This window comes from Lithobates pipiens, unplaced genomic scaffold, assembly GCF_037356315.1.
Source record: "Lithobates pipiens isolate NorthernLeopardFrog02 unplaced genomic scaffold, aLitPip1_a1.2 Scaffold_10, whole genome shotgun sequence".
Taxonomy (NCBI): domain Eukaryota; kingdom Metazoa; phylum Chordata; class Amphibia; order Anura; family Ranidae; genus Lithobates; species Lithobates pipiens.
In genome coordinates, this window is record NW_027507686.1 from 161,697,377 (window position 1) to 161,724,937 (window position 27,561).

Sequence of the window (27,561 nt, forward strand, 5' to 3'; positions counted from 1 at the left end):
CAGTCTATAGGTCTCTACAATATTGCAAACAGAACTTAATTTTTCATCACCGATGTTTCCTTTGATGCAAGCAATTGCTAAACAATGTGGGTAGAGTAAACTAGTTTAGTAATTAGATTAACATCCCTCAAAACAAGGAACTTGAGATTGGGAAATAAGAGCACTGCCCATGACTTCATCTAGTAATCTATTAAACCTACTAAAGAATTAGGGCCGGTTCACACAGCGGGCGATGCGAGGCGACACGCCTCGCCTCGCTCCCGCAAGTCGCCCCCGTTCTGTACAATGGAACCGTTCTGAGAGGAGCGACTCGAGTCGCTCCGACTCAGAAAAAAGGTTCCTGTACTACTTTTGGGCGACCTCGGGGCGACTTGCATTGACTTCTATACAGAAGTCATCTGCAAGTCGCCTCTGAGGTCGCCGCAGGTCGCGGCGAGGCAAGTCGGAGACGCCTCGCCTGCTGTGTGAACCGGCCCTAAGCCAACCAGTGTACTTAAAGTGGAACTTAAAAAAAAAACATGCAAACAGGTAGGTTTATTGCAGAACACACACTTGGGTTGATTTACTAAAACTGGAGTGTGCAGAATCTGGTGCAGATGTGCATGGTAGCCAATCCGCTTCTAACCTCAGCTTGCTCAGTTGTGCTTTGACAAAACCTGGAAGCCACTTTGTTTCCATGCAGAGCTGAATCCCATTTTTAACGCTCCTGTTTTAGCAAAATCAACCCCAATAGGTCTCATCTGCATTACTTTGTTTCTTGCCGGTTTGTACTGTAGAATAAGCTGCACTCATGCTGGCGAGGGATATCCTGGACCCCGCAGCACTGGAGTGGAGGCGAATATAGTGAACTTTAATCACGTAGTTAGTAGAAATGCCCAAGTTAAAGGATAAGTTCACTTTTAGGAGCATGTTAGACCCATATTTAGGATAGAACATGTAAAATGCTCCTCCGACAGCAAGTGGGAGATCTCCTGCATGCGATTTTTGAAATTTGCATGGCTGTGCAGGGCACCACCCACACAGCTGCATCATTTATTCACAGATATCTGTAAAACAAAAACTATAAGTACCATCTGGCACCACAACAGACATACTTGTAGTTTGAATGGGCTGTGAGCATGTTTCCCAGCATGCTTGTAGTTCATTCATTCATTCATTCCTCCTATCTTTATAACAGAATGCCCATACAAGAATATGGGCACAAAGCTAGAGGAAGACTGGCATGAGCCTGACCATGCACCTGCAATCGCCAGATTGTGGGTGCAGTGGCTTGCAGGCTCCAGTAAGAAAAATTAAATGTACTTTTTTCTTCCCCTACAAGATGTGCTTTGTATTTTTTTGAAACGTGAACTTAGCCTTTAAAGATGTGCAGTTTGTGCATTTATATACTAAAAGGGAATCTAAAAACTGCATAGTTAGTAACTTAGATCAAAGTCTTTAGCATGTAGTTGCCCTCAGCATCTTGTGCGAACCATGTAAACACAAAACTGTTTGCAAATGGAAAATTATATTCAATGGAATGACCATTGGAAATTTAAATGAAGAGCCTGACAACACAGAAATTGGTGGACCAAGAATGTGAAATAAAATAACTATATTGGAACCCTGCATGTTATCTAGCTCAGTGGTCTCCGAACCATGGCCTGTGGCCTTTCGCTTGCCTCGGGGCACCATTTCTCCCACTGACACCAACAATGAGGTACCATTCCGTTCACCGTCACCAACAGTGGGGCATAATTCCTTCCGCTAACACCAGTGATGGGGCATTATGCCGCCCAATTGACACTAATAATGGGTCACCAGTCCTCCTAATAACCATTATTGAGGAACTATACCCCCTGACCACAGGCACCATTTTTTTTTTTTTACTTCCACTGACCATCAAGCCTGAGGAATCGTTTACTCCCCATCAACGCTGGGATATTTTTTATTCCACTGGGCAGAGTCTGCCCCCTAAAATCTAAGGGACAGTAAACTAGTTTTTGTTTATAAAGTTTGGAGACTGTCCTGTTATAGACATGGTAATGATTAAATGCAAACTTACGTGGATCATGCCGAATGAAAAAATAGCAAGTGCTCTACACGACAATCACCTTTCTGATAAAATATGGTCCCCCTGGCCTGCCTACTTGCTGGTCCCCAATACATAGATAGGTTTCAAGTCAACCAATGGGAGGTTCTCTGATGGATTTTCCTCCTTCCCATTCCATTTCCGTCTTTTCCCCTCACTGTTCTTTGACAATTTTAGCACTGTGTTGTCCTTTTTTGTAATCCAGACTCTCCGGGCATAATTTGGAGCATATGATCTCTCATATGTGATAGTTGCAAGTGCCTTAATCGCACAAGAGGCATTATTGCCACCAATACCATTTCATTATTATTAAGTTATAGTAATGCCATGCTTCCAAGTATGTGACCTTTCGTATGTATATATCTCATCAATGGGTTAACCGGATGGTAACCCTCCTGCGTTTAGGTCATTCAAACACTGTAGTAGTATTATACAAGTTATTTTCTTTCCAAAACACAAGTTTATGTACGTCAGCGGGCCCCATGGCAGGATTTTACCAATGTGCTGTGGTCCTCATAAGTTTCAATCAAACCTTGTATTTGTAGATTTCCCTGTTTGCAGCAGACTAGGCTTGTACGCTGCTCCACGAAATGATTTTTACTTGTTTTCTAAAATACCATACATATTGAAAACAAAGTTTGGAGACCCTGGATCTAGCATATATCTATGTTCTTCACTATAGTGTTCAAAGATGCACATTTCTAGTAGGGATGCACCAAGACCAGTTTTAAGACTGAGTACCGATACTTTTTCATAAGTACTCGCCGATACCAATTATGATACCCATTTTGCCCTTGGATGCATTTTTACAGTCCACACCAGTACGCTTTATCATGCGATTTGACAGTTCAAACTCGCAAGACAAATTGCACACCAATTTAAGATTTTATTGCGACTTGCAGTGTGCGGCTTTAAAATCATGCTACTTTAGAGCCATTACAAAGCCGCATATCATTGCAATATGGACTTCCGATTTCATTGCAGCTTGTGACTTAATTTGTCAATGCAGGTTGCAATGAAATCGCAAAAATGCATTGGTTTTGAATGAAATACTTGTATAGCGCACAACGCGAACTGAATCGCCTCTAGGCACTGTGGCGAGCTTTGACCATCTGCTAAAAAAGAGGAAGGTCTTGAGTTTTTTCCAAAGTGGTGGGGAAGCTACAGAATGGCAAAGATGTTATTACAAATTATGTGAGCAGACTGCAGTTGCTCTTTAAAGACTAAACCTTTTCTGTCAGTTGTTGCTTACAAGTTAAAATCAGCATTTTTTGCTAGAAAATTACTTAGAACCCCCAAACTTTTTTTTTTAGCAGAGACCCTAGAGAATAAAATGGTGGTTGTTATATTTTATGTCAGTTTTTGCACAGCGGTCTTTCAAATGCAATTTTTTTGGGGGAAAAAAATAAATTTTAATGAATTAAAAAACGAAACCGTAAAGTTTGCCCAATTGTTTTGTATAATGTGAAAGATGTTACGCTTTGAGAATCGTGATCTTTATTCCAAGCAAAAAAAAAAAAAAAAAAAAAAGGGGGGGATTCTCATTTTAGCCAGAATCATGCAGTTCTAAGTACTCACGCAAATTGCTTAGTATTGCTACTGACACCAATACTGGTATCTGTATCAATGCAATGCTAATTTCTTGTCTACACTAAGGTTCTCAAAAACCTGCACTGGTGGTGACATCAGCAGTTCCAAATAATCAGCATGAAAATACTTAATTTTTCATGTGACAAGCAGCTGACAGAAATCAATAAAACATCCTAGCCGTTATGTGTAGTGCTTACTGAAAACATAATCCTTGCAGTAAGAATCAATTACTATATTAGTTTTATATCACAGCCTAGATCTAAGGGAAAAGCTAGAGAACGAGTTGGCAATTTTCTAATACCCCCGCTGGGAATGCAGGCAGATCTCAGGATGTGAACATGTCTTCATTTTAGTATTACACAATGGCCAATTACACATCCTCCATCCTCCCAAAATAATATCTGTGTTGATAACTATTGGGCAATCACTACCCTAATCAGCAGAGAAGGCAATATTGAAATATTGCGATCCTACTTGTGTACAGAGAATTGTACGCCTTAAAAAGAAAATGTCATAATCATTACTCAGCGTAATAAGATTCTATTCACCACCTACACAGTTTTCTACATTATATTTGCAGAGTTCATGATTACAAAGCTTTTTTAGTCAATGTACTGCATTGGATATTCAAACAATACGACTTCCAGAAGTTTTCACCTTTATTTACCAAACTTTGCTTTACCACTCCCTGTCTTCACTGGGTTAGCCGAGGTAAAATGATGAAGCACAATGGAGGCAGGTTATAACACTGACTATTGAATATAGATAAGGTGCCATGGGTTCATGGATTAAAAGATCTAAAGTCAGAACAACCTAATGTCTAATAAAAGTAGTGTAGTAGAACAAAACACTGCAATTATAAGTTGTAAACTAAAGGCAAAACGTGTCTTCCCCCCCCCCCCCCCCCCTCCACAATTTTGGATAAAAGGAGGATTATAACAGGTTTGTTTTGCCATTTGTGTCCCTATGGAGAGATTCCCATCACTTCCTATCCCACCGCAAAAACAGGAAGTGAGGGAATCCCTGGTTGTCACCAGAACAGGTGTCCTTATTGGAAGATTTACCCTCTATTATTGTTCTGAGGACAGCTGATGAGATTCTTTTAACTTTACTCTTGGTGATAATGGTAAACAAGACAACCAGTGAATGGGGGACACAGACTGCAATAAAAACCTGACAGTGTTCTAATCCATCTCCCCCTTTCCAAAACTAAAGCTTTTGCCTTTATACTATAACTATGAGGTATTCCTTAGTGGAATAAATGGCTGTTCATGTAGTCATTGCACCCATCTGTCACTCAAATTTTCTGCTATCTTCACAGTTGCAGCATGTTGCTAGCCACTTCCTATCATGTAGGACTTCAGTAAATAAACTACTGTATTTATTGTCATTTAACACTCACTTTTTCACCATGAAAATCGGGTGCAAATAGCGTGTGCGTGTTATACGCCAATACTTACATTTTAGCTGCCTTATTTAAAATTTAATTTTTTTCCTGAAACTTCCCTCTTAAAATGAATGTGCGTGTTATACACCGATAAATGCGGTACATCTCCTTGCTGGTACAGCCGTCCTCTGCGGTATCCCGACAGATCACCGATCGTATGAAGAGCGAAAAAATTATATATATATATATGTAACAAATATATAGTGGCGCTAGAGAGATGTACTATAAATGCATACTGTCATAAGCCATCATATCAAGTTCACATGAAGTCCATAAAGTTGTATGACGACAAGCAGCACCCTTAGAGTAAAGCAGGCAGCTCTGATAGAGAAGAACAGAGGGGTGCCAGACTAAGTGCAGCAATAAACAGTTTTATTGATGGTAAGACAAGGTATAACTGAATGAATAGATCGGCCATATCTAATGATGGCAGGTTCGCTCTGGCACAGCCACTGCTTGATGCTGCCATATCACCTGGACGATCGCGAGAGGCTTTGTCATGATATAGGCCTGATCTATTCATCAATTTGTGAGTTGCCCCTTGTCTGACCTTCAATAAAACTGCCTATTTTATTGCTGCACTTAGTCTGCTGCCCCTCTGTTCTGTGCTGTATTCCAGACTGTGGATAACAGGAATAGGAGGGAGAACAAGGATTAGGTACAGGGCCAAGTAGAGATGCACCAAAATTTAGACAGCCAAAACATAATTGGGCCAAAATGGTGTTTTTGGCATTTTACTGAGAACGAAAAGGCACTCAATGTTGGCATGATTTTACTGTGCTTATGGTGTGTTTTTCATAGGTCATGTGACTCGAAAACGTAACAGGTGTGTTATTGATGGATTCTTGCTGCTTTTCAATGCATTGCAATGGGGAGGCGCGTTTGGTGCTTTTTAAAGAGGAAGTAAACCCTGATGAGTTTACTTTCTCTTTCATTCCCTGCAAAGGCAAAGCATAATGGACTACTATGCATCGCATAGTAGTCCATTATGTGTCACTTACCTGACACAGGAGCCAGCGATGTCACCGCTGGCCCCTGTAGTCCAGCGCATCCATCTTCTCGGTGGGGTCTCGCAGCTCCGCCGCTTTCATTCGGCGAAGCCGCAATGTCACTCCCGCGCATGTGCACGGGAGCCGACACGCGCGGCAACTCCGTCGTTGACGTGCCGTGCTCAGTGCGCCTGCGGTGCCTGTCTTCGGGCAAATATCTCCTAAACCCTATAGGTTTAGGAGATATTTCTTGGACCTACAGGTAAGCCTTAATCTAGGCTTACCTGTAGGTCAAAGTGTGTTGTAAGGGTTTACAACCACTGACCAAAAATGCAGAAAGCAAGATTTTTAACACCACAATGGAAGCACAATGGACCAGTGTGAAGACATACATGGAATTTAAAGTGATGCATTTTTCTTGCGTTAAAAAGATGCTGATAATGGCAAATATTAATTTCAAGATATTAATTAAAACGTCAAATACAATTCTATATAAATATATATATTTTTTAAAAACTAATATTTGGCAAAGTACACTGTGCATTTTTGGTACCAAAATTTCCATTTGGTGTACCTTTAAAGCCAATCCTTTTGAGAGCCATGTCACTTGCCCACAAATGTCAAAACCCTTCTAGGTGTGCTAAATGTATTCACCGCAGTCAAACGGGGAAGTGTAGCTTAAGCCCCATACACACTATCAGATTTTCTGCTGATTGTCTTCAGATTTACCAAAACCATGTAGTGCAAGGGCCTGCCTGCATACACATTGAAATGCCAAAGTTTTGACCTCATATGGTTTTGGTAAATCTGAAGAAAAAAAAAAAAAAAAAATCTTCAGAAAATCTAATGCGTATGGGGCTTTCGGCAGGGATGCGTGTTCTGTATACCATCTCTGTACAGAACACCTCTAGGTAGCCATATCACATTTTCTGACAAATTACAGCATGGCAGATTAAAAAGGAAAGGTCATTTTTTTATAAAACGGAATTACAATATGGCTCGTATCACAATTGTATATACCATTTTTTTATTTGGAAATTGTTTTTAAATACACATATGTGTATATGTACACACACAACTTCCAAATAAATTGGCACTACTTCCTAAAGAAGTATTCAATGTAGGTCTCTCCATACATAAAGAAATAAAAACCTTTGAAGAGTTGGCAATTTTGTGATATTTTAATAGTAATTTACGGTACAAACCTCAAGAAGTGTTTTATGCATAAAAGCTGCAGGAAAGGAAGTGTTCTGATAAAGGGCACTGTTGTGAACAACATTACTGCCAGTTGGCTGCACAAGAATGGGGTGTTAGCTTAGCCTAATGCCATTCTGGAAGCATTGGACCCAAAAGCCCTGAATATGGCAATATTTCCTATCACAGCTCTAGTGTCTGAATGAGAAAGCTGGTAGAAGCCAACTATTACATAACATTAGAAAATTGCTGTGGGCAGAATGCTTTGTATATCAAATATCCCTGGGATGCCAACACAAATCACTATTAAAACCCAGCAGGATATTTTTCTTATATGGTTTGCAACAAAGAAGCATGTTCAGAATTAAATCCCATTTTCACTATGGCCTTGCATTAAATATGCACTTGATTTAGGTTTTCTTAATCCCCTTTAACATCCCACAAAAACCTGTTGACCCTACCAGTGAAGCCCCCCAATGAAGGTTATGTGGCAAGGATGCTGCACTGCTCCTGTTCTCACAGTAGAGTTGTCACTCATGCAGGCTGTGTACTTTGACTACAGTGGGAGGGAGGGTGACAATGAGCACTGTCACTGCTCATTCAAAAACCTTTGGCTTGTACCTGGTCGCATAATCCTGCCTATTGCTTCCCCCTCTGAAACCTTCCCAGTGTGAGCTACAGTGTCTGGGAGGGCGAGCATACGAGACAAAAATGGAGGACTTGGTCCAGGGCTGGTTTTTAAACCGCATTCAGAATGCATGCAGTGTTTGCATCGTACACACACCAAAATGGTCCAGCGGACTTTCTGGTGCACAGTGGAATCAGATCACATCACAGTTCACAATGCATTCTGCAAACCGATTTGGGGGTGTCATTAACTTTCTATTGACACCTGCAGTGGTTCGCAGAGAGCAGTGTGAACTGCCTGCCAGACAGATGTGATGTGGGAACCCACACAGGAATCACACTGGTTACCGCACTGCATGTGTGAACCCAGCCCAAATGTGGAGCTCAGAACATGCCTGTAATCATTCTAATGTACAAGGACACATAGGATAACATTGAGCACAACTCCTGTACAAGCGTTTTTTTAAGCCAGGTTAAGCGTAAAGTAAGCGTTTAACTTCATGAACTTTTATCATAGTAACTGGACTAGGACTTGTTCAGACCATCAATGCAGAGCCTTCGTTTTCCTGGCTTCAGTGTGTATGGAAACAAGTATGCAGTTCAGAGTAAAATCAGAACTTATTTACAATTTTAAAAACAGTCCCCTGTGAATGGAAAACTACAAGTCCTGACAGCCTTTGTAGCCGTCAGCTTGTAGTTTTCAATGAAGCACCAGTGCTGTGGTAGTTCATTGAGTCTTCCGATTGCATCTGCTTGGCCATACAATGTACACAGATACCTGCATGGCATCAATCGGCTGATCGCTGATGCAATGCTTTACAGGCTCCAAAAACAATGCACATTTTTTTACTTGCAAAAAAAAAATTGTATTTATTATTTTTATTGTTAAAAGCGGTGAACTTAGCCTTTAACCACTTAACCGCCCATTGCCGATTAACGGCATCAGGGCGGTTGTTTAACTCTAAGAGGCCGTTAATTAACGGCCTCCTAGAATTCTGCTCTCGCGCGCCCCCTGGGGCGCGCACACGAGAGCATCCATGACCGCTGGGTCCAGTGGACCCGGCGCATCACGAATCACGGTAAACGGCCGCTCATCGCGGCCGTTTACCACGTGATCGCTCCGTCAAATGACGGAGTGATCACTTGTAAACAAGCCGGCGTCATGTTATGACGCCGGTTCCTCCCCCCCCCTCTCTGTACCGATCGGTACAGCGGAGGGGAAGAGATCGGTGTCAGCAGCGATGTGGGCTGCATCTGCAGTGCCAACATCGCTGCTCACCGAAAATTAACCCTGCAACGCCCCGCAACGCCCCGCAACGCCCCGCAACGCTCCGCAACGCTCCGCAACGCCCCGCAACGCTCCGCAACGCCCCGCAACGCTCCGCAACGCCCCGCAACGCTCCGCAACGCCCCGCAACGCCCCGCAACACAAAAAAAATTATTTTTGGGGAAAAAAATGTCAAACTAAAATAAATAAAGTAAAATGAACAATAAAAAAAAAATGTTTTTTTTAAAGCGCCCCTGTCCCCATGTGCTCGCATGCAGAAGCGAACGCATGCGTAAGTCCCGCCCACATATGAAAACGGTGTTCAAACCACACATGTGAGGTATCGCTGCGAACGTTAGAGCGAGAGAAATAATTCTAGCCCTAGACCTCCTCTGTAACTCAAAACATATAACCAGTAAAAAAAATGTAAATCGTCGCCTATGGGGATTTTTAAGTAGCGACGTTTGCCGCCATTCCACGAGCGTGTGCAATTTTGAAGAGTGACATATTAGGTATCTATTTACTCAGCGTAACTTCATCTTTCACATTATGCAAAAATTGGGCTAACTTTACTGTGTTTTTTTTTTTTTTTAAGCACAAAACAGTTTTTTTTCCAAAAAAAAGCATTCGAAAAATTACTGCGCAAATACCGTGCGAGATAAAAAGTTGCAAAGACCACCATTGTATTCTCCAGGGTGTTTGCTAAAAAAACATATATAATGTTTTGGAGTTCTATGTAATTTTCTAGCAAATAAATGATGATTTTTACATGTAGGAGAGAAATGTCAGAATTGTCCTGGGTGCTCCAGAACGCCTGATGGCGCTCCCTGCATGTTGGGCCTCTGTATGTGGCCACGCTGTGTAAAAGTCTCACACATGTGGTATCACCATACTCGGGAGTAATAGCAGAATGTGTTTTGGGGTGTAATTTGTGGTATGCATATGCTGTGTGTGAGAAATAACCTGATAATATGACAATTTTGTGAAAAAAAAAAAAAAAAGTAAAAAATCTTGATTTTGCAAAGAATTGTGGGAAAAAATGACAACTTCAAAAAACTCATCATGCCTCTTACTAAATACCTTGGAATGTCTTCTTTCCAAAAAGGGGTCATTTGGGGGGTATTTGTACTTTTCTGGCATGTTAGGGTCTCAAGAATTGAAATAGGCCGTCAGTCCTTCAGGTGTGATCAATTTTCAGATATTGGCACCATAGCTTGTGGACTCTATAACTTTCACAAAGACCAAATAATATCCACCAATTTGTACTTATTTTTACCAAAGATATGTAGTAGTATAAATTTTGGCCAAAATTTATGAAGAAAAAATTTCTAATCTGCTAAATTTTCTAACAGAAACAAAGAAAAATTCGTTTTTTTTTACAGAATTTTCGGTATTTTTTCTTTTATAGCACAAAAAAAAAAAACCCAGCGGTGATTAAATACCACCAAAAGAAAGCTCTATTTGTGTGAAAAAAAGGACAAAAATTTCATATAGGTCCAGTGTTGCATGACTGAGTAATTGTCATTCAAAATGCGAGAGCACCGAAAGCTGAAAATTGGTCTGGTTATTAAGGGTGTTTAAGTGCCCAGTGGTCAAGTGGTTAATGCACAAAATGCATCAAGGTTAAACAAAAACCAAAACCACCTTTTGAATTTAGCACTTTAAAGTGAAGTTCCACCCAATAATGGGACTTCCGCTTTAAGTGTAGGTGACCCCATGACATGCCGCATGTCACCCCCCCCAATCTTCTGGGACACATCACAGCTCCCAGAAGATTGTCCGGCCATTCGCAGTGCGCACCCGTCTGAAGCCACAGCCGGGCACCCACAGGAGTAATGCCGGTGCCACGGAGAGGAGGGGGAGAGGAGCGAGGTTCCGTGCCGTCACATCGCTGGACAGCGTCTGATTTTTACAAGTCAGCAGCTACACTTTTTGTAGCTGCTGACTTTTAAATGGGTGGAACTCCACTTTAAAATGTACAGGAAAGGATGGGTGGGGGTGGGGAGGGGATACGTAGGTGTGTATACATGTGTGTATATATGTGTGTAAGCACGGGTGTTTTTACTTTTTTTTTTCTCTCACAAACTTTTTTTCCAGGAGGGTAGTGGGGATAGGAGAGGAATCCCCACCTTATATATATATTGAACTTAAGGAAGACAGCTACAGGTAAAAGGGAAACAGCAAGACTAAGATAGGACTTCTTGGGTGAGAATGTAAGTCATAGGGGGTAGAATACTTACCCCCCCCCTTTTTTTTCCTCTTGGATGGGTCATAATGTGGATACATTTAAGGGTGAAGTCTCCTCTCTGCCTTTAACCTTTTGTAGAGGTATATTAAAGATCGAACCAGGGCGTGTCCGGTAGTGGGCGGCGACAGACGTTTCCTTGGGGAGCTCCGGACCTCCACGGCAAATCCACCACCATCGCAGGGCTGCATAGGGGAATCGACCCCCAAATCGAGCTTGCATAGTCCCCTGAGACCCCTGGAGACATATTCAGCCGAAATTACCGCGGATTGCAGGCAGTGCACGGCTGGATCGGACTCTCAGCCTTCCGCGGCCGCCGTCATCTTGCTACACCCAGGCCGCCGCCATCTTGCGGCCTAGAAGCCTACCGGAGTCCACAGCGTGGAGACAGAGGTAGGGGTCCCTTTCCTAACCCCCTGTGTGAGAGCGGAGGGCAGTGGAGCGCGCCCTGAAGGCCTCGCTGGGGCCCGGAGACGCGGCGGTCCGCTCGGGCCTAGCGCGGCCTACACATCCCCACAGTTTCCTGGGGCGGCGGCCACACCAGCTGACACTGCGGCCGTTTTGGCCTTCTAGGGGGACACAGATCTTTCCCTCCCCACTCCTGCCCACTCAGTCCCCTGGGCCCTGACCCGTCTGGACAGTACTCACAGCCCGTGACTGAGGGGGTGGGTGGGTCTAGGCCTGTGACGCTGCACTCTGGGGTTTCTCCGGACCTCCGCATATGCAGCTGAGCCCCCCTCCAATGACTGGATGATGGCGGGGTGAAGTTGAACCCCGGCGGAGCCCCCAGCCTGACCCGGACCATACAGGCCACGATACAACTTTACCAGATGTGACCTCGGCATGCAAACCCCCAAACGATACGGGACACGATCAGCGACCCGCGAGACACAGTCGACCCTCACAACCCGATATCCAACGATTCTTCAGAGGGAGCCCGTGCACTTCCCCGGCTGCCACCGCCACCACTCCTCGGAGGCCCCACACGGAAACAGTCCCCCACGGGACTGAGACACAGACCACTCACACAGCACCCGCCTCAAAACCCCTATCAGGAGCTCCAACCATGGTACATCCTGAGATGGCTGGCTCTACCGCAAACCAGGGAAACCTGGACGATGACCTCCGCAGAATGCTGCGGGCCCTGCCTACGAGGGCGGACATTAAGGCACTCCCCACGAGAGCAGATACTGAAACCCTAATCATACGGATAGAAGAAGCACATAACAGGGACATACAAGAGGTGAGAACAGAGCTGCACGCAATAGAAGACCGGGTCACCTCCGGGGAAACCCAGATCACCTCGCTGGAAACTAGGGTGCAAGCCCTGGAACACGCGCAGGCTTCCCATGCAGCGGTGACGCAGGAGATGCAGCTCCATTTAGAGGAAATGGAAGACCGCAGTCGCCGCAACAACTTGCGGCTGCGGGGTCTCCCGGAGGCTACAGGTCCGGAGGATTTGGCAGAGACTGTTACCGCAATTTTTCACAGGCTTCTGGGTGACCCGCCGCCCTCTGGAAATCGACCGGGTCCACCGGGCGCTAGGTCCCAGATCTACCGACCCGGCAAGGCCCCGTGATGTTCTGTGCCGCCTCCACAGATATGCACAAAAGGAAGTACTCCTGAAGAAGGCATGGGAACATGGGGTCATTGACTGATGGTGCACAGATCCAGATACTCCCGGACCTATCCAGGGCAACACTACAGCGCCGTGCCATGCTGAAACCGGCCCTTGAAGTTGCGAGACGCCACGGTTGCACATACAGATGGGGCTACCCCCTAACAGTCCTCTTTCGCATGGATAGCGGCTCCTTCACACCCCGCCCTCTTTGCTTTCCTGGGGGCGGAACCGGTCCCGAATTGGCTGATGAAGATCCAACGGCCAGCGGGCCGTTTGGGTCCCACGTCGGAGGGGCCTGCCCCACCAGCTCGCTCCAGGAGGTCCCGTGGTCGCTCCCGCACCCTGTCCACATATGCTGATGGAACCCGCGAGACATGATTACACCTTATGACACTTTGTATGTTGTTCTGCACTGGTTGACTTTTTACACCCCCCATCAGTATTACTCTCCCGTGTCTTGACATCCCCCCTTTTATGGTCTTTGCCCCCGCCACACAGCCACCACGGCTGCTGGAGACATTTCTGGGAGGCGTGGAGAGATGCCGGGCCCAGGACGTTTAATACACGTTTGCCCACTCCTGTGGGAGTGGAGAGGCCACCCATGCAACACTTTGGAGAGACATGAATCCGGGGATGTTTCTTGCCTTATGCCCAAAACGTGGGCATCTAGCCGTGCCCATACGGGCATTATTTAACTATACACATCTACACATACAAACTTGGCCTGGGGTCCCGGGGGGTCGGGGGTACCGCCCGCTCTGTACACTCCCCCACATAGGTCGACGCCTTGCATCCGGGTTCACCCAGTGGGCGTTATAGCAGCCAGTTGCTGCATTCTAGTTGTCCAACTCCGTTGGACAGTGCTGACTGGGAGTCCTCTCCCTCTCGGCCACACCCTTAAAATTTCTTTACCCCTCTACCCTATCGCTACTGCTCTCTATCGCCTCAACCCTCTACCCACACGTCTTGTATCTTCTTTTCTTACCCTTCCCGCTTCTACTACCCCTACCCAATCATGGATGTGCTTAACATTGTCACCCTTAATGCAAAGGGACTGAACGTCCCTGAGAAGAGACGCATGTTGTTGAACGACATGAAACGACAACACGCGGATATAGTCTTGTTACAAGAAACTCACTTTAGGGAAAACAAGTTCCCCATCTTGAAAAACAGATACTACCCGACAGTCTACCACTCTACATACACGGAGGCCAAATCTAGAGGAGTCTCCATTCAAATAGCGGCCAGAGTGCCGTGGACTCTGCTGGACCTAAAATCAGACCCAGGGGGGAGGTTTTTATTCCTTAAAGGCCTAGTTGGCGGTGTGAGGGTTACCATTGCCAACTTCTACGCCCCCAACAGCAGACAAGACCTGTTTGTGAAGAGACACTTAAACCTACTCCTAAAATTTTCGGAAGGCCAACTAATCATAGGTGGTGATCTAAACGTTCCACTAATACCCGCGGAGGATACCTCCACGGGGCAGTCCTCCTTCCCTCTGGGAATGAGGAGAGCTACCCACGCAGCCTTACATGCCGCGCAACTGGTGGATGTGTGGCGTCTCCTCCACCCCGGGAACGGGATTATACCTTTTTCTCTAGACCGCACCACGGGTACTCACGTATCGACTTTTTTGATGCCACACAACCAGCTTCAGGCAGTCAAAGGATCCACTATAAGTTCTATTACGTGGTCTGACCATGCCCCAGTTACTCTACAATATGCTTTGACAGACTTTTACAAGGGACAGAAAAAAACGTGGAGATTCAATGAGAGCCTCCTCCAGGACGCCACGGTGCTGTCAGAAGTGACGTCAGAAATCTCTCATTATTTATTTCCACACTAACGGTACGGGGGAATGTGATGCAGGTCTGGTTTGGGAGGCGCACAAGGCGGTGATCCGCGGAATACTAATTAAACACGGTGCACGACTTAAAAGACAGCGAACTGCCCAACTGACTGAGTTATTCAGTAAACTTCAAAATTTGGAAGCTAAACATAAACGGACACCGAATACTCCTTTGGGTGCTGAGCTTGATACGATCCGTTCCCAGATAAACGACCTTCTCTTTTTTAAAGCTAAGGCGGCTCTCCAGATCTCCTGTAAAAATTTACGAATCGGGCAATAAATGTGGTAGTTTACTCGCGCAATCTTTGAAAACCCAACGGGCGGCGTCTTATATTCCATTTGTCCTATCCTCCCAGGGGACGCGAGAGACGCTAACCCAACATATTACCAATACATTCAAGTCTTTCTACGAGTCAATACAACTTGAATACCCGACCCTCCCCAGTACAAATAGATGACTATATAGCCTCCTCCAACATGCCCACCCTGTCGACGGAAATACGGGACGTCTTGGAGGAACCTATAACACTGTCCGAAATCCAACAGGCAATTAATAACACCAAGAGAGGGAAGGCCCCGGGCCCGGATGGCCTAACACTACAATATTACAAGACCTTACTCCCATCCCTTGGACATCATCTGCTACACCTTTTCAATGACCTTACTAAGGGGAGTACGCTCCATGAGGCCACATTACAGGCACATATAGCAGTGATCCCTAAAGAAGGAAAGGACCCATCCCTATGCAGGAACTATCGCCCAATCTCTCTTTTGAGCACGGATCTTAAACTATTCACTAAGATCATAGCCATGAGGCTACAATCATACATCCCCGATCTGATACACCTTGACCAGGTAGGCTTCGTACCCACCAGAGAGGCTAGAGACAACACCACTAAAGTCTTGAACCTGCTGTATACTGCTAACATGGAGAACAGGCCAAGTGTCTTTCTCAGCACGGACACTGAGAAAACCTTTGACAGGGTTAGCTGGGATTTTATGTCTGCCACACTACGCCACATAGGACTGGGCAACACCATGTTAGGGTGGATCCAGGCCATATATACCACACCATCGGCCAGGGTTAGGGCCAATGGGGTGCTGTCCGAACCTTTCCGGATCACGAACGGGACGCGACAGGGATGCCCGCTTTCACCTCTTATTCGCGCTCTCCTTCGAACCGTTCCTCTGCCACATTAGATCAAATCCGAACATAGCGGGCATCGCGGTTAAACACACCCAACACAAAGTATCGGCCTACACGGACGACCTGTTCTCAATCTCCAACCCAGTGGTATCCCTTCCAAATTTGATGCGGGAATTCGAAAACGTACGGGACACTCTCAAATTTAAAAATTAATTTCGCCAAGTCTGAGGCAATGGGCGTGGGGATACCGGCGGCGCAGCTTACCCACCTCCAAGCTAGCTTTACCCTGAAGTGGACGAACACGGCTCTGAAGTACCTCGGTACGTATAACCCACATACACTCTCGAAACTGTATGAGTATAACTTCCCTCCGCTACTGTTGGAAATAAAATCACTTTTGTCCAAATGGCAGTCGGGTATGCACTCCTGGATGGGATGTTGTAACATCTTAAAGATGTCCGTCCTCCCGAAAATTCTCTACCTGATGCAGGCCCTACCTATACATATACCTTCCGCCTTCTTTAAAAGGGTTCGATCTGCATTCACGGAATTCGTATGGGCGAAAAAAAGACCTAGACTCGCTCACAAACTCTTGGTGCTCCCCAAATTACGTGGCGGTTTAGCCCTACCAAATATTCGAGCCTACTATCAGGCGGTTCATCTGGGGAGGCTCATAGATTGGTGCCGCCATCAGAACACCAAGCTGTGGGCCCAGCTGGAACAGGCACAAAGTGTTTCCACTCCGGAGGATGCCATGGTGCTACTCGGATTTGCCGGGTGTGATTAAACATCACCCACTGATTGGTAACTCTGCGAAACTATCCGAGCGCAGACCTTCGCCAACACCCCTTTCCTCCCCAAACTCACCCCTGTACCCCATCATAGGCAACCCATTTATTCCAGGTCTTCACGATGGGAGTCTTGGGAACTTGGAGGAGGCAGGACTACATCAAGCATCCCACTTTAGTGCAGGGGGGCGCTGGAAAACGACGGCAGAGTTACTAGACCCTGCGGGCCCGCTCCGACTAGACTTCCTGAGGACGCTCCAACTCACACATTTCCGCTCTACGATCCCACCCCCCTGGGGAGACGCTCAGACGCTCACGGCCCTGGAGGTGCTCTGCACTGACGCGGGTGTCCTGTCACACACACTCGGACTTATAATCTTCTAAACTCTCCCTCAGCAGACTTTATTCCTCCGGGCCTACTTAAATAGGAGAAAGAGTTAGATTGCCAATTCAACAGCACCAAGAGACAACGTATACTCAGATTTACCCACAAATCTTCGATCTGTGCCAAGATCCAAGAAACAAATTACAAAATTATCTCACGTTGGTATAGGACCTCTTCATTACTCCATCAGCTCTACCCGAATACATCAGACCTGTGTTGGCGATGCCTCGCAGACAAAGGGACTCTGCTGCATATCTTTTGGTCATGCCCAAAACTCACACACTTTTGGAAATTGGTGCGGGAGACAATTCACGGCCCTGCCTCTCACAGACGACCCAGCTCTTTATCTCTTGCATGCCTCCGACGTACCCAACAGGAAATACCAGAAATCGGTGATCCGCCACCTACTTGATGCAGCTAAGGCCTGCATACCACTCCATTGGAAATCGCCCCTCCCGCCGACCATTGACCTCTGGCTGCGTAAAGTGGAGGACATTAGGAAAATGGAGGATCTTATCCTCACAGCGCAAAATAGAGAGGAGACTTTCACTAAAACCTGGCAAGGTTGGACTGCGTTCATATACTCGGCTGAGGGCCAGGCCCTGAGATGGGTGGACACAGACGGGTGATACTGTATGCAGCACCCAAGATCCGCTGAGCCTGGGGGCCATAGGGATGGGCCCCACATCTGTAATTCAGTATGGTCATATGCGCACTCCATGATTGGGTAGCACACCTTGCTCCCCCCCCCCTTCTTACATTCCCTCCCCCCTTTATACCCCATACTTGATTTACCCCCCTGTCTTCTCTTCACCCCTCTGTCCTTCCCTCCCCAATGCTTCACCTATCCCCCCCCCCCCCCCGTACACTGGCAGTGGTATCGATAGGGATACCTAGTTAGTTAAAAAGAAACTGGGAAGTGAGACCACAGGATGACGTGAAATCCCGAATCCACATACTGCTGTTTATTCTTCTTGGCGATAATGCCAGATTATTGATGTTGTACTTCATATATTGCCTCGCTATCTGTAAACTATGTGTAAAGTTTGTACTCTGTTGGTCTGTGTGGACCCATTTCCTGATATAAATAAAAAAAATAAAAAATAAAAAATAAAAGATCGAACCAGTCGGGTACCAAATGTAAAACTATCTTTTTTTTGTATTTATATGAATATTGAAAACAATGAGTGTTATGAGAAGTAGTTTGAATATGTATAAGAGATCTTTCCCTTTCCTTTTTACTGTAAATGTGGAAAAGGAACTAAAAATATTGAAATGGGGAAAAAAAAAAAAATGTACAGGAAAGGAAGAAGAACTATACAGCTGTAAATGATTATTATATGCCATTTGTACACTGATCGGTCATTTAATCACAGCGGTGTCTATGAGCTCTCAGGGTCCGTTAAAATAGGGTGTGTCCAGTCTTTTCAACATGACATCCCTGAACAGATCCCACACCGAATTGTTGAAAAATGAAACTCATTTTTGTGACATCGGCATCCATTCAATCTACTGCCAGGTTCTGGACCCAAATTTAAATGAATAGGTGACAACTGTGTCCACTTATATCAGACTATCACGGATCTGACATGCCTAAAGAGGAAGTAAACCCTAATGGGTTTACTTCCTCCGATTCCCTGCAAAGGTAAAGCATAATGGACTACTATGCATCGCATAGTAGTCCATTATGTGTCACTTACCTGATACAGGAGCCCAGCAAAGTCACCGCTGTCCCCTGTAGTTCCGAGCGTCCATCTTCTTGGTGTGTCTCGCTGCTCCGGTGCTGTGATTCACGATGACGTCACTCCCACGCATGCGCACGGGAGCCGACACTCGCAGCATATCACCGCGATCTGCGGCTTGTCCAGTGCGCCTGCGCACCGCTGTCTACAGTGCATGCGCCGTAGACAGCGGTGGCTGTCTTTGGGTAAATATCTCCTAAACCGTGGAGGTTTAGGAGATATTTCTTGGACCTACATGTAAGCCTTAATCTAGGCTTACCTGTAGGTCAAAGTGGTTTGTAAGGGTTTACAACCACTTTAAAACACAAGAAGGCAGACCTTTTCCCTTTTTTGGACGGACTCAGGTAATTGGATGTAAATAAGTGCAAGTCCATTTACATGTGGCCACTCAGACTTAAAGTAACTAAACCTCAGACATGAAATATGAACAATCATGAGCACCAAGCCCCGGTTCACATATGCACTGCAGGACACCCACAGATCGGTTCGCAGATTGCAGTGTGAACCATCAAATGGTGCAGGAATTGGACTGCATAGGTGTGAACACCCATGTGATAGGATTCCAGTGCGGATCAAAAGTGTCCTGCACCATTTTGGTGTGAATGGGATTTCAGCCATAAATTTTGTATGGCTGAATTTGCATCACAGCAATGCAGTGTGGATCACATGGGATGTCTGATTGCACTAGTGTGAACCCAGCCTCAGTGTCATTTCTGTGTGGCTTCATTACTCTATCAGAATGATACACATCTGACACCAAAGTGACAGGGGAGGGAGCTCCAGCACATTGACAGCCTCAGCTTTGTTCCGGTGTAAGGGGGGCGGTGGGCTTTATCCTTCCCCTCCATTCAGATTTCTCTTTACTGGCCTCTACAAAGTGTAAATTCAGCTCCCCACCCCCTTTTTCTGAAGCTCTGACATCTGCTGTAAATTCTAGAATTTGACTGGATGTAGAGAGAAGACTTCAGATAAAAAGGTACAACGTATGTAGGAGGATTTGTTTCATCTGTCAGGTGTATTCTTTACCCAGAATGTAATCCATTCCATTTGTACCCAATCAGGCACACCCTTGTACTACACAGCGGATGGTAGATCTAAAGATTATTGTACAGATTGTATGGCCAGCTTTACATTGAGTATCTGATTAGGTCCACCTGAAATCCCACCCCATGTGAAGGGGCACTGTATTCACTTACATATCTAAATCTATTAGATTGTAAACTCTTCTGAGCAGGGCCCTCTTAATCCTCTTGTATTTTATTGTATCTGTATTGTATCTATTGTATCCCTTTATATTGTAATGCACTGCGTAAACTGTCGCTATATAAATCCTGAATAATAATCTGGCCACACGTTATACAATATTCTTAATCAATTTCCTTTACCATTAGCGTCAACTATGTCATGCAAGGATGTGTCCGCATACAAATGAGAAGTGTTCAGATTTGACCTCTTATGGTTTTAGTCAATCTAAAAGAGAATTGTATAATGTATGGCCAGCCTAAGCGCACGCATTGTATGGTCAACATGATTCTTTACACAGCATTGCTCTGAGTCTTATTGTGTTCCTGTGAAGGAGCCCTACGAGAATCTCTCAAACTCCATTGCCGTCTTTGGAACACAGCTATGAGCACAAATCGTACTCCACATAAGATTTCTCTAATAGCGACCATACACAGAACAACTTTCTATAAGATCCTAGGAATAGATTCCTCACCCGATCAGAAGATCATTTGATACACCATACTCTTATCAATCACATCAAACGATCTACTCATCTACAAAGTTTCTGTCCACACCAATCAGAAAATTGGATTCATTTTGCTTGAACTCAGTGACACGCCCCCTGACATTCATAAACCGGTGTTCTGCCGAGAAGTGTGTGTCTCCCCTCCCCCCATCGGATAGTGTCCACCCCGTACTGCGCAGCACAGAGGACAATACGCCGAAAGTCTCCGAAGGTGAACGGCACCTGCGCACTTAATAGTACCTTCTGCTCTAAGGCCAGGTTCAAGCCCCACCATGCAAATGGACATACGGTAGATATTAAAAGCACTTCGTACCAGCGCCCCTCGCTTCACTCGTCAAGCTTCGGGCACGGCCTCGCTTGGCACATTTTTATTCTAACTCTACGTCCACTTGGACGGTGGGGCTTGAGCCCGGACTCTGTGCGCAGGCGCCGTTCATCTTCGGAGACTTTCAGCGTCTCCTTGTCCTCCGTACTGCGCAAGCGCAGTCTGGGGCGGACACTATCTGATGAGGGACAGTATACGACAAGACACCGGCACACACAGATAATGAGGAGGTGTCGTGTGATCCCCGCTGTGTCTTGTGCACCATTCATAGATCACAACATCCAATCCTGTAAAGAATCTCTCTGATCATTCTAAATGACCCGTAAAAAAAAAAAAATCAGGCGAAAAATACTGCCTTCGACACGATAGTACGATAATCGGATTGTTAGTACAGAGCTTTCGAGAGCTGATCGCGACAATTCATCCGATATTATAACATCGGACAAGCATGAACATTTTCCTCGTACGATACCAGATCGTATGATTTTTGTTTAGTCAGTACAGTTGTCGTCTGAATATACAATACATTACAAACACATGACATCACTTCCGATTTTTTCTTCTGTCGTACCAGACTTTTCATGACTTTAGTAACCTATTCAATTTCTACTTGCGACTATTAAGAGAATAAAGTTGCATGATATTCGGATCGTGTTTACGGGCCATTAGGGTGACCATACACTATACAATCCTCTGTATATCTACCATCAGATATGTACTGCAGTATCCTGAATGCATTGCTTAGATCCATCTATAGCAGATTGTACAATCCGATTGTACAGTCAGTATACTATGGGATTGTAGAGGAGGATGTATAGAATCATACAGTCAGCTGTCATCACACATACGGGTCACACATGAGGGAGGACCCCCGGGGAGGATGCACACATCACATGGAGCCTCACCTTTGAAGTCCCCGGTATCAGCCACCACCACCGTGTACTTCTTCAGCTGCTCCAGCGCGGACTCCTCCATCTTCTGCTTCTTCACTGAACAGTTGGACATAACAGGGGTCTGAATGGGGCCGACTGGTCCTATATATGCCTGCGGGTGGCCGGGGGGCGCGTATCAGTCCGTCCAATGGGAGTGAAGGGATGGGGGTGGCAAGCGCGCGACACACACCACGCGAGGAGGGCAGCGCGAGTACGAGCAGAGGCGTCACTACCAACCAATCATGGACCAGTACAAGGGAGCGCATGTTCCGACCTCGCCTACTCACCCGCGGGGCGTGGGGCGGACTCGTTGTGAAAGACAGGAAATAAACGACGGGTGCACGGACCAATCAGCAGAAAGTGATTTATAACAAGGACCAATGGGAAGAAAGTGATTGATAACTCAGTGTGCGATGTATGAAATCTGTTCTGATGATTGTGAAGTGTAGGACAGAACAAACAAGGACAGAATTACAAGTCACATGGTCACATGATTTTATACAAACTAGTGTAAAACTGGAAATCAGGGGAATAAAATTGTAGAAAATTATAAGATGTCCTTCCCATAACACAGCTCCACCTTTCCCTCAACTATCACTGATTCCCCCACACAACTAGTGGTTCATGTCCTCCTCATGTCCTCCTCATGGCCTGCCTTCAGCCAGCTCACCTGCCCCCAACTTCTCACAGTGCATACCAGCTCCCAAATAGTGACCCCCAACCTTCCCTAACATAAGGTGACCAGATTTTTAAAATGAAATCCGGAGACATATATATATATATATATATATATATATATATATATATATATATATATATATATATATATATATATTTACTAGTAATGGCAGCAATCAGCAACTCATAGCAGGACTGTGATATTGCGGTGGACAAATCGGACACTAATGCCGTGTACATATGACCGGTTTTCCCGTTGGAATAAACTCAGAAGGTCTTTCAGACGGAGTTCCGCTGAAACCGTCTTGCCTACACACGATCACACCAAGTCCGATCGTCTAGAACACGGTGACGTACAACACGTACAACGGGACTAGAAAAATGAAGTTCAATAGCCAGTAGCCAATAGCTTCCGTCTCGTACTTGCTTCAGAGCATGCGTTGTTTTTGGTCCGTCGGAACAGCATACAGACAAGAGTTTTTTTCCTGAAAGGAATTGGTTCCGTCAGAAATATTTAAAACATGTTCTATTTCCAGGTCCATCAGAATTTTCGAAAAAAATGTCAGATGAGGCTCACACATGATCGGAATATCCGATGAAAAGATTCTGACTTTTCTGTCGGACATTCCGCTCGTGTGTACGCGGCATTAGTGACACTTTTGACACTTTGTGGGAACCAGTGACACTAATACAGTGATCCATGCTAAAAATATGTACTGTCATTGTACTAATGAAACTGGCTGGTAAGGGGATAACATCTAAGGCAATCAATGGGTTAAATGTGTGCCTAACAAGTGTTTTCTCACTGTGGGGAAGGTGTGAGGGAAGATATACCCTGTTTCCCCTAAAATAAGACCTAGCGTGAGTGTCGGTGATGGCTGCAATATAAGCCCTACCCCCCCAAATAAGCCCCACCCTCTATCCCCAAAAATAAGCCCTACTCTGAGAATAAGACCTAGAAGGACTTTAACTAGGGCTTATTTGGGAGGTAGGGCTTATATTGCAGCCATCGTCGACAATCACGCTAGGTCTTATTTTAGGGGAAACAGGGTAGATGCTGTACTTGCTTTGCAGGAACACAGGATCAATGTCTTCCACACTGACAGAATGGCAAACTGCCTTGTTTACATAGGTAGACCACTAGGCGAGTCCGCCAGATCCGTTGATTGGCTCAGAGGAAAATGACTCTGCCGGGGAAAAACATGTGAGTCGAGCTGAATGGGCATGTGCCGGAAACTGAAGAAATAGCCTATCCGCTCCGACCAGCACATCATCATCAGAAAGGGACACAGATAATGGAAAAAATACACCCCCTAAGCTAGTAGGAGCGGAGGTGTGTAATTCAGATTTTTTTTATTATTCTGCACTGACTGTCTTTGAAAATTGCCCCAGCTCCTGTTGAAGTCAAATCCAGGGACAAAACCGGGGACAGTGTCCTCAATCCGGGGACTGTCCCCTGAACCCAGGGACATCTGGTCACCCTACCCTAACAGTGCCTTAGACCCCCTGAGAGCCCTCAGTGCCCCCAACGTCTCATAGTGACACCTAGCTGGCTTCAGAGCCTCCAGCTCCCAAATAGTGACCCCCAACCTTCCCTAACAGTGCCTCAGACCCCCTGAGAGCCCTCAGTGCCCCCAACCTCTCATAGTGACACCTAGCTGGCTCCAGAGCCTCCAACTCCCAAATAGTGACCCCCCAACCTTCCCTAACAGTGCTTCAGACCACCTGAGAGCCCTCAGTGCCCCAAACCTCTCATAGTGACACCTAGCTGGCTCCAGAGCCTCCAACTCCCAAATAGTGACCCCCCAACCTTCCCTAACAGTGCTTCAGACCACCTGAGAGCCCTCAGTGCCCCCAACCTCTCATAGTGACACCTATCTGGCTTCAGAGCCTCCAGCTCCCAAATAGTGATCCCCCAACCTTCCCTAACAGTGCCTCAGACCCGCTGAGAGCCCTCAGTGCCCCAAACCTCTCATAGTGACACCTAGCTGGCTTCAGAGCCTCCAGCTCCCAAATAGTCACTAGCCCCCAGCAGCCAATAAAGACACTCACAGTGTCCCTGAAAAGCCTCAAGCAGAGACCACATCCCTGTCAGTTGCCCCCAAATCCCTCCAGAAACCTCATCCCTTAATGTAGGGTGACCAGACATCCCCGGTTTCCAGGGACAGTCCCCGGACTGAGGACACTGTCCTCAGAGACAGTCTGTCCCCAGATTGCAGTGGTATGGAGGGGGGGCATCTGTTACTCTCTCCCTGGGTAAAACATTTGGGGGGCGCACAATCATTACTGTGCCCCCAAGTGTGCTTGGTTGCCCACCCTGTCCAGGGACTCCTGTAGTCTAGCCTGTCCCTCATGATCCCTCTGGTGAGGGCAGCCCTTGAGTGTGTGAGAACAGCGGAGGAGAGGGGCAGTGCAGAGCATACGGCGGCTATTGGAGAAGCTCTTGGCAGGGGATACTGAGGAGCAGCTGGGTGTTGGGAACAGTACCTGGTGCTGGGGAGAGCCCTGCTCTGATAGAATATCATGGAGGCCATGGAGAGGTGAGAAAAATCAACCAATCTACGCTGTTCATGTAGGGGGGTGTGAGTAGTGCAGGAATCAGGTAGGTCAGTCTAGTAGTCAGTATAGAACTCAGGTAGGTCAGTGTAGTAGTCAGTATAGGAAACGGGTAGGTTAGTGTAGAGGATAATGTATGAATCAGATAGATTAGTGTAGTGGTCAGTGTAGGAATCAGGTAGGTCAATATAGGGTTAAGGTAGGCCAGTGTATGTATAAGGTAGGTCAGTTTAGTGGTCAGGTAGGTCAGTGTAGTGGTCAGGGTAAGAAACCAGGTAAGTTAGTTCAGTGGGCAGGTAGGTCAGTGTAGGAACTAGTGGAAGGGACTCAGGGAGTGCTAAAAGTCTGGCGAGGGTGTACATTTCTTGCCTTGTCCCGGGCGCTGACAACCCACGCTAAACTTCTGACTGCTTATATAATTTGAGGAAAATATGCGTATAAAATAGTTTAGCATTTGCCAATAAAAAAATATATATATATATGTCCCCGGATTTTAAAAATCTGGTCACCTTACCCTAATGGGCCACCAAGTCTACTTCCGAGTCCCTTAACTCCTACTCCTTACTCTGGGGCCACAGGATAGTGCCATAGCCTATGTAAGATTCATATGGAATGACATCAGAACTTCAGGTCCCCCATGATTCAACCTCCAACAGTGTTCCCCAGCCCTCACAGGGCCCTACAGTCTCCCACAGTGCCCCTGCAAAGCCCTCAGCCTCCACAAGAGAGACCATTCCCCGAGGAGACCCAATTAATGTGGAGCCCAGTGAATCATGTGGACCTTTGCTTGCTTTTATCCAGTCCTTGAGGCACTATTTCATCCACTGATACTTTTACATTGAGGCATAATTCCCATCAACATCAATGAACGTAATGCAAAATTTCTCCCAATAACACAGACAATGGCACCCAGTGACACTGATGATGGTGCACAATTCCTCCCAGTGACACCAAAAATGGGGCACAATTCCTACCACTGACACCAATAATGGTACCCAATGACACCAGTGATGGCACACAAATTCTCCCAGTGACATTAACGATGGAACACAATTCCTTCCACTGATGCCAATGATGGGCCACTATTCCTCCCACTGATATCAATGGTGGCACTATTCCTCCCACTAATACCAATAATGGGGCACCATTTCTCCTACTGATACCAGTGATGTGACATTATTCCTCCCACTAATACCAATGATGGGGCATTATTCCTCCCACTAATACCAATGATGTGACATTATTCCTCCCACTAATACCAATGATGGGGCATTATTCTTCGCACTAATACCAATGATGGGGAATTATGCCTCCCACTAATACCAATGATGGGGCACTATTTCTCCCACTAATACCAATGATGGGGCACTATTCCTTCCACTAATACCAATGATGGTGCGCTAATCCTCCCACTAATACCAATGATAGGGCACCATTACTCCTACTGATACCAATGATGGGACACTATTCCTCCCACTAATACCAATGATGGGGAACTATTCCTCCCACTAATACCAATGATGGGGCACTATTCCTCCCACTAATACCAATGATGGGGAACTATTCCTCCCACTAATACCAATGATGGGGCACTATTCCTCCCACTAACACCAATTATCGGGCACTATTCCTCCCGCTAATACCAATGATGGGGCATTATTCCTCCCAATAATACCAATGATGGGGCACCATTTCTCCCGCTAATACCAATGATGGGGCACTATTCCTTCCACGAATGCCAATGATGGGGCACTATTCTTCCCACTAATATCAATGATGGGGCACTATTCCTCCCACAAATATCAATGATGGGGCACTATTCCTCCCACTAATATCAATGATGGGGCACTATTCCTCCCACTAATATCAATGATGGGGCACTATTCTTCCCACTAATATCAATGATGGGGCACTATTCCTCCCACTAATATCAATGATGGGTCACTATTCCTCCCAATGAAACAAACAATGGGACATTATTACTATTTTTTCCCACTGACGTCAGGACCTTTTCTACTCCCAAAGGCCACAGTGCAGAGCGCCCCCCCCCCCCCCCCCCATAGTCTGAAGGAAAGTAAACTGGCCCTTTGTTTTGAATGTTTGGAGACCCCTGCCCTATAGTGACACCCAGCTCTATCCAAAGCCTTTCAGCATTTCAATACTTTTTATTACCATCATTATATTGTGCAAGTATAAACTTTTTTATTTACTAATAGGGTATGGGATGTTTTGGAAGAATTCATCGGGCCTGTTATCAATAGGGTTGAGCACCACTGCCTTTTGTAATCTACAGTAAACTTGCCCCCACGTTAAAGGTTCTGACATAGCATTGTAGCTGTCTCAAATGTTTACAGTCTA

At 45.8% G+C, this 27,561-nt stretch overlaps 1 protein-coding gene across 1 annotated transcript in view; it reads right to left on the reverse strand.

Moving 5' to 3' along the window:
• Nucleotides 1-22,156, reverse strand: part of TALDO1 (transaldolase 1) — a 63,426-nt gene extending 41,270 nt beyond the window's left edge. Inside the window, exon 1 of the mRNA XM_077458763.1 lies at nucleotides 21,943-22,156. Coding sequence (XP_077314889.1) covers nucleotides 21,943-22,042 — 100 coding nt within the window. The 5' untranslated portion in view covers nucleotides 22,043-22,156. The remainder of the gene's footprint in view (nucleotides 1-21,942) is intronic.
• Between the last annotated feature and the right edge of the window lie 5,405 nt (nucleotides 22,157-27,561).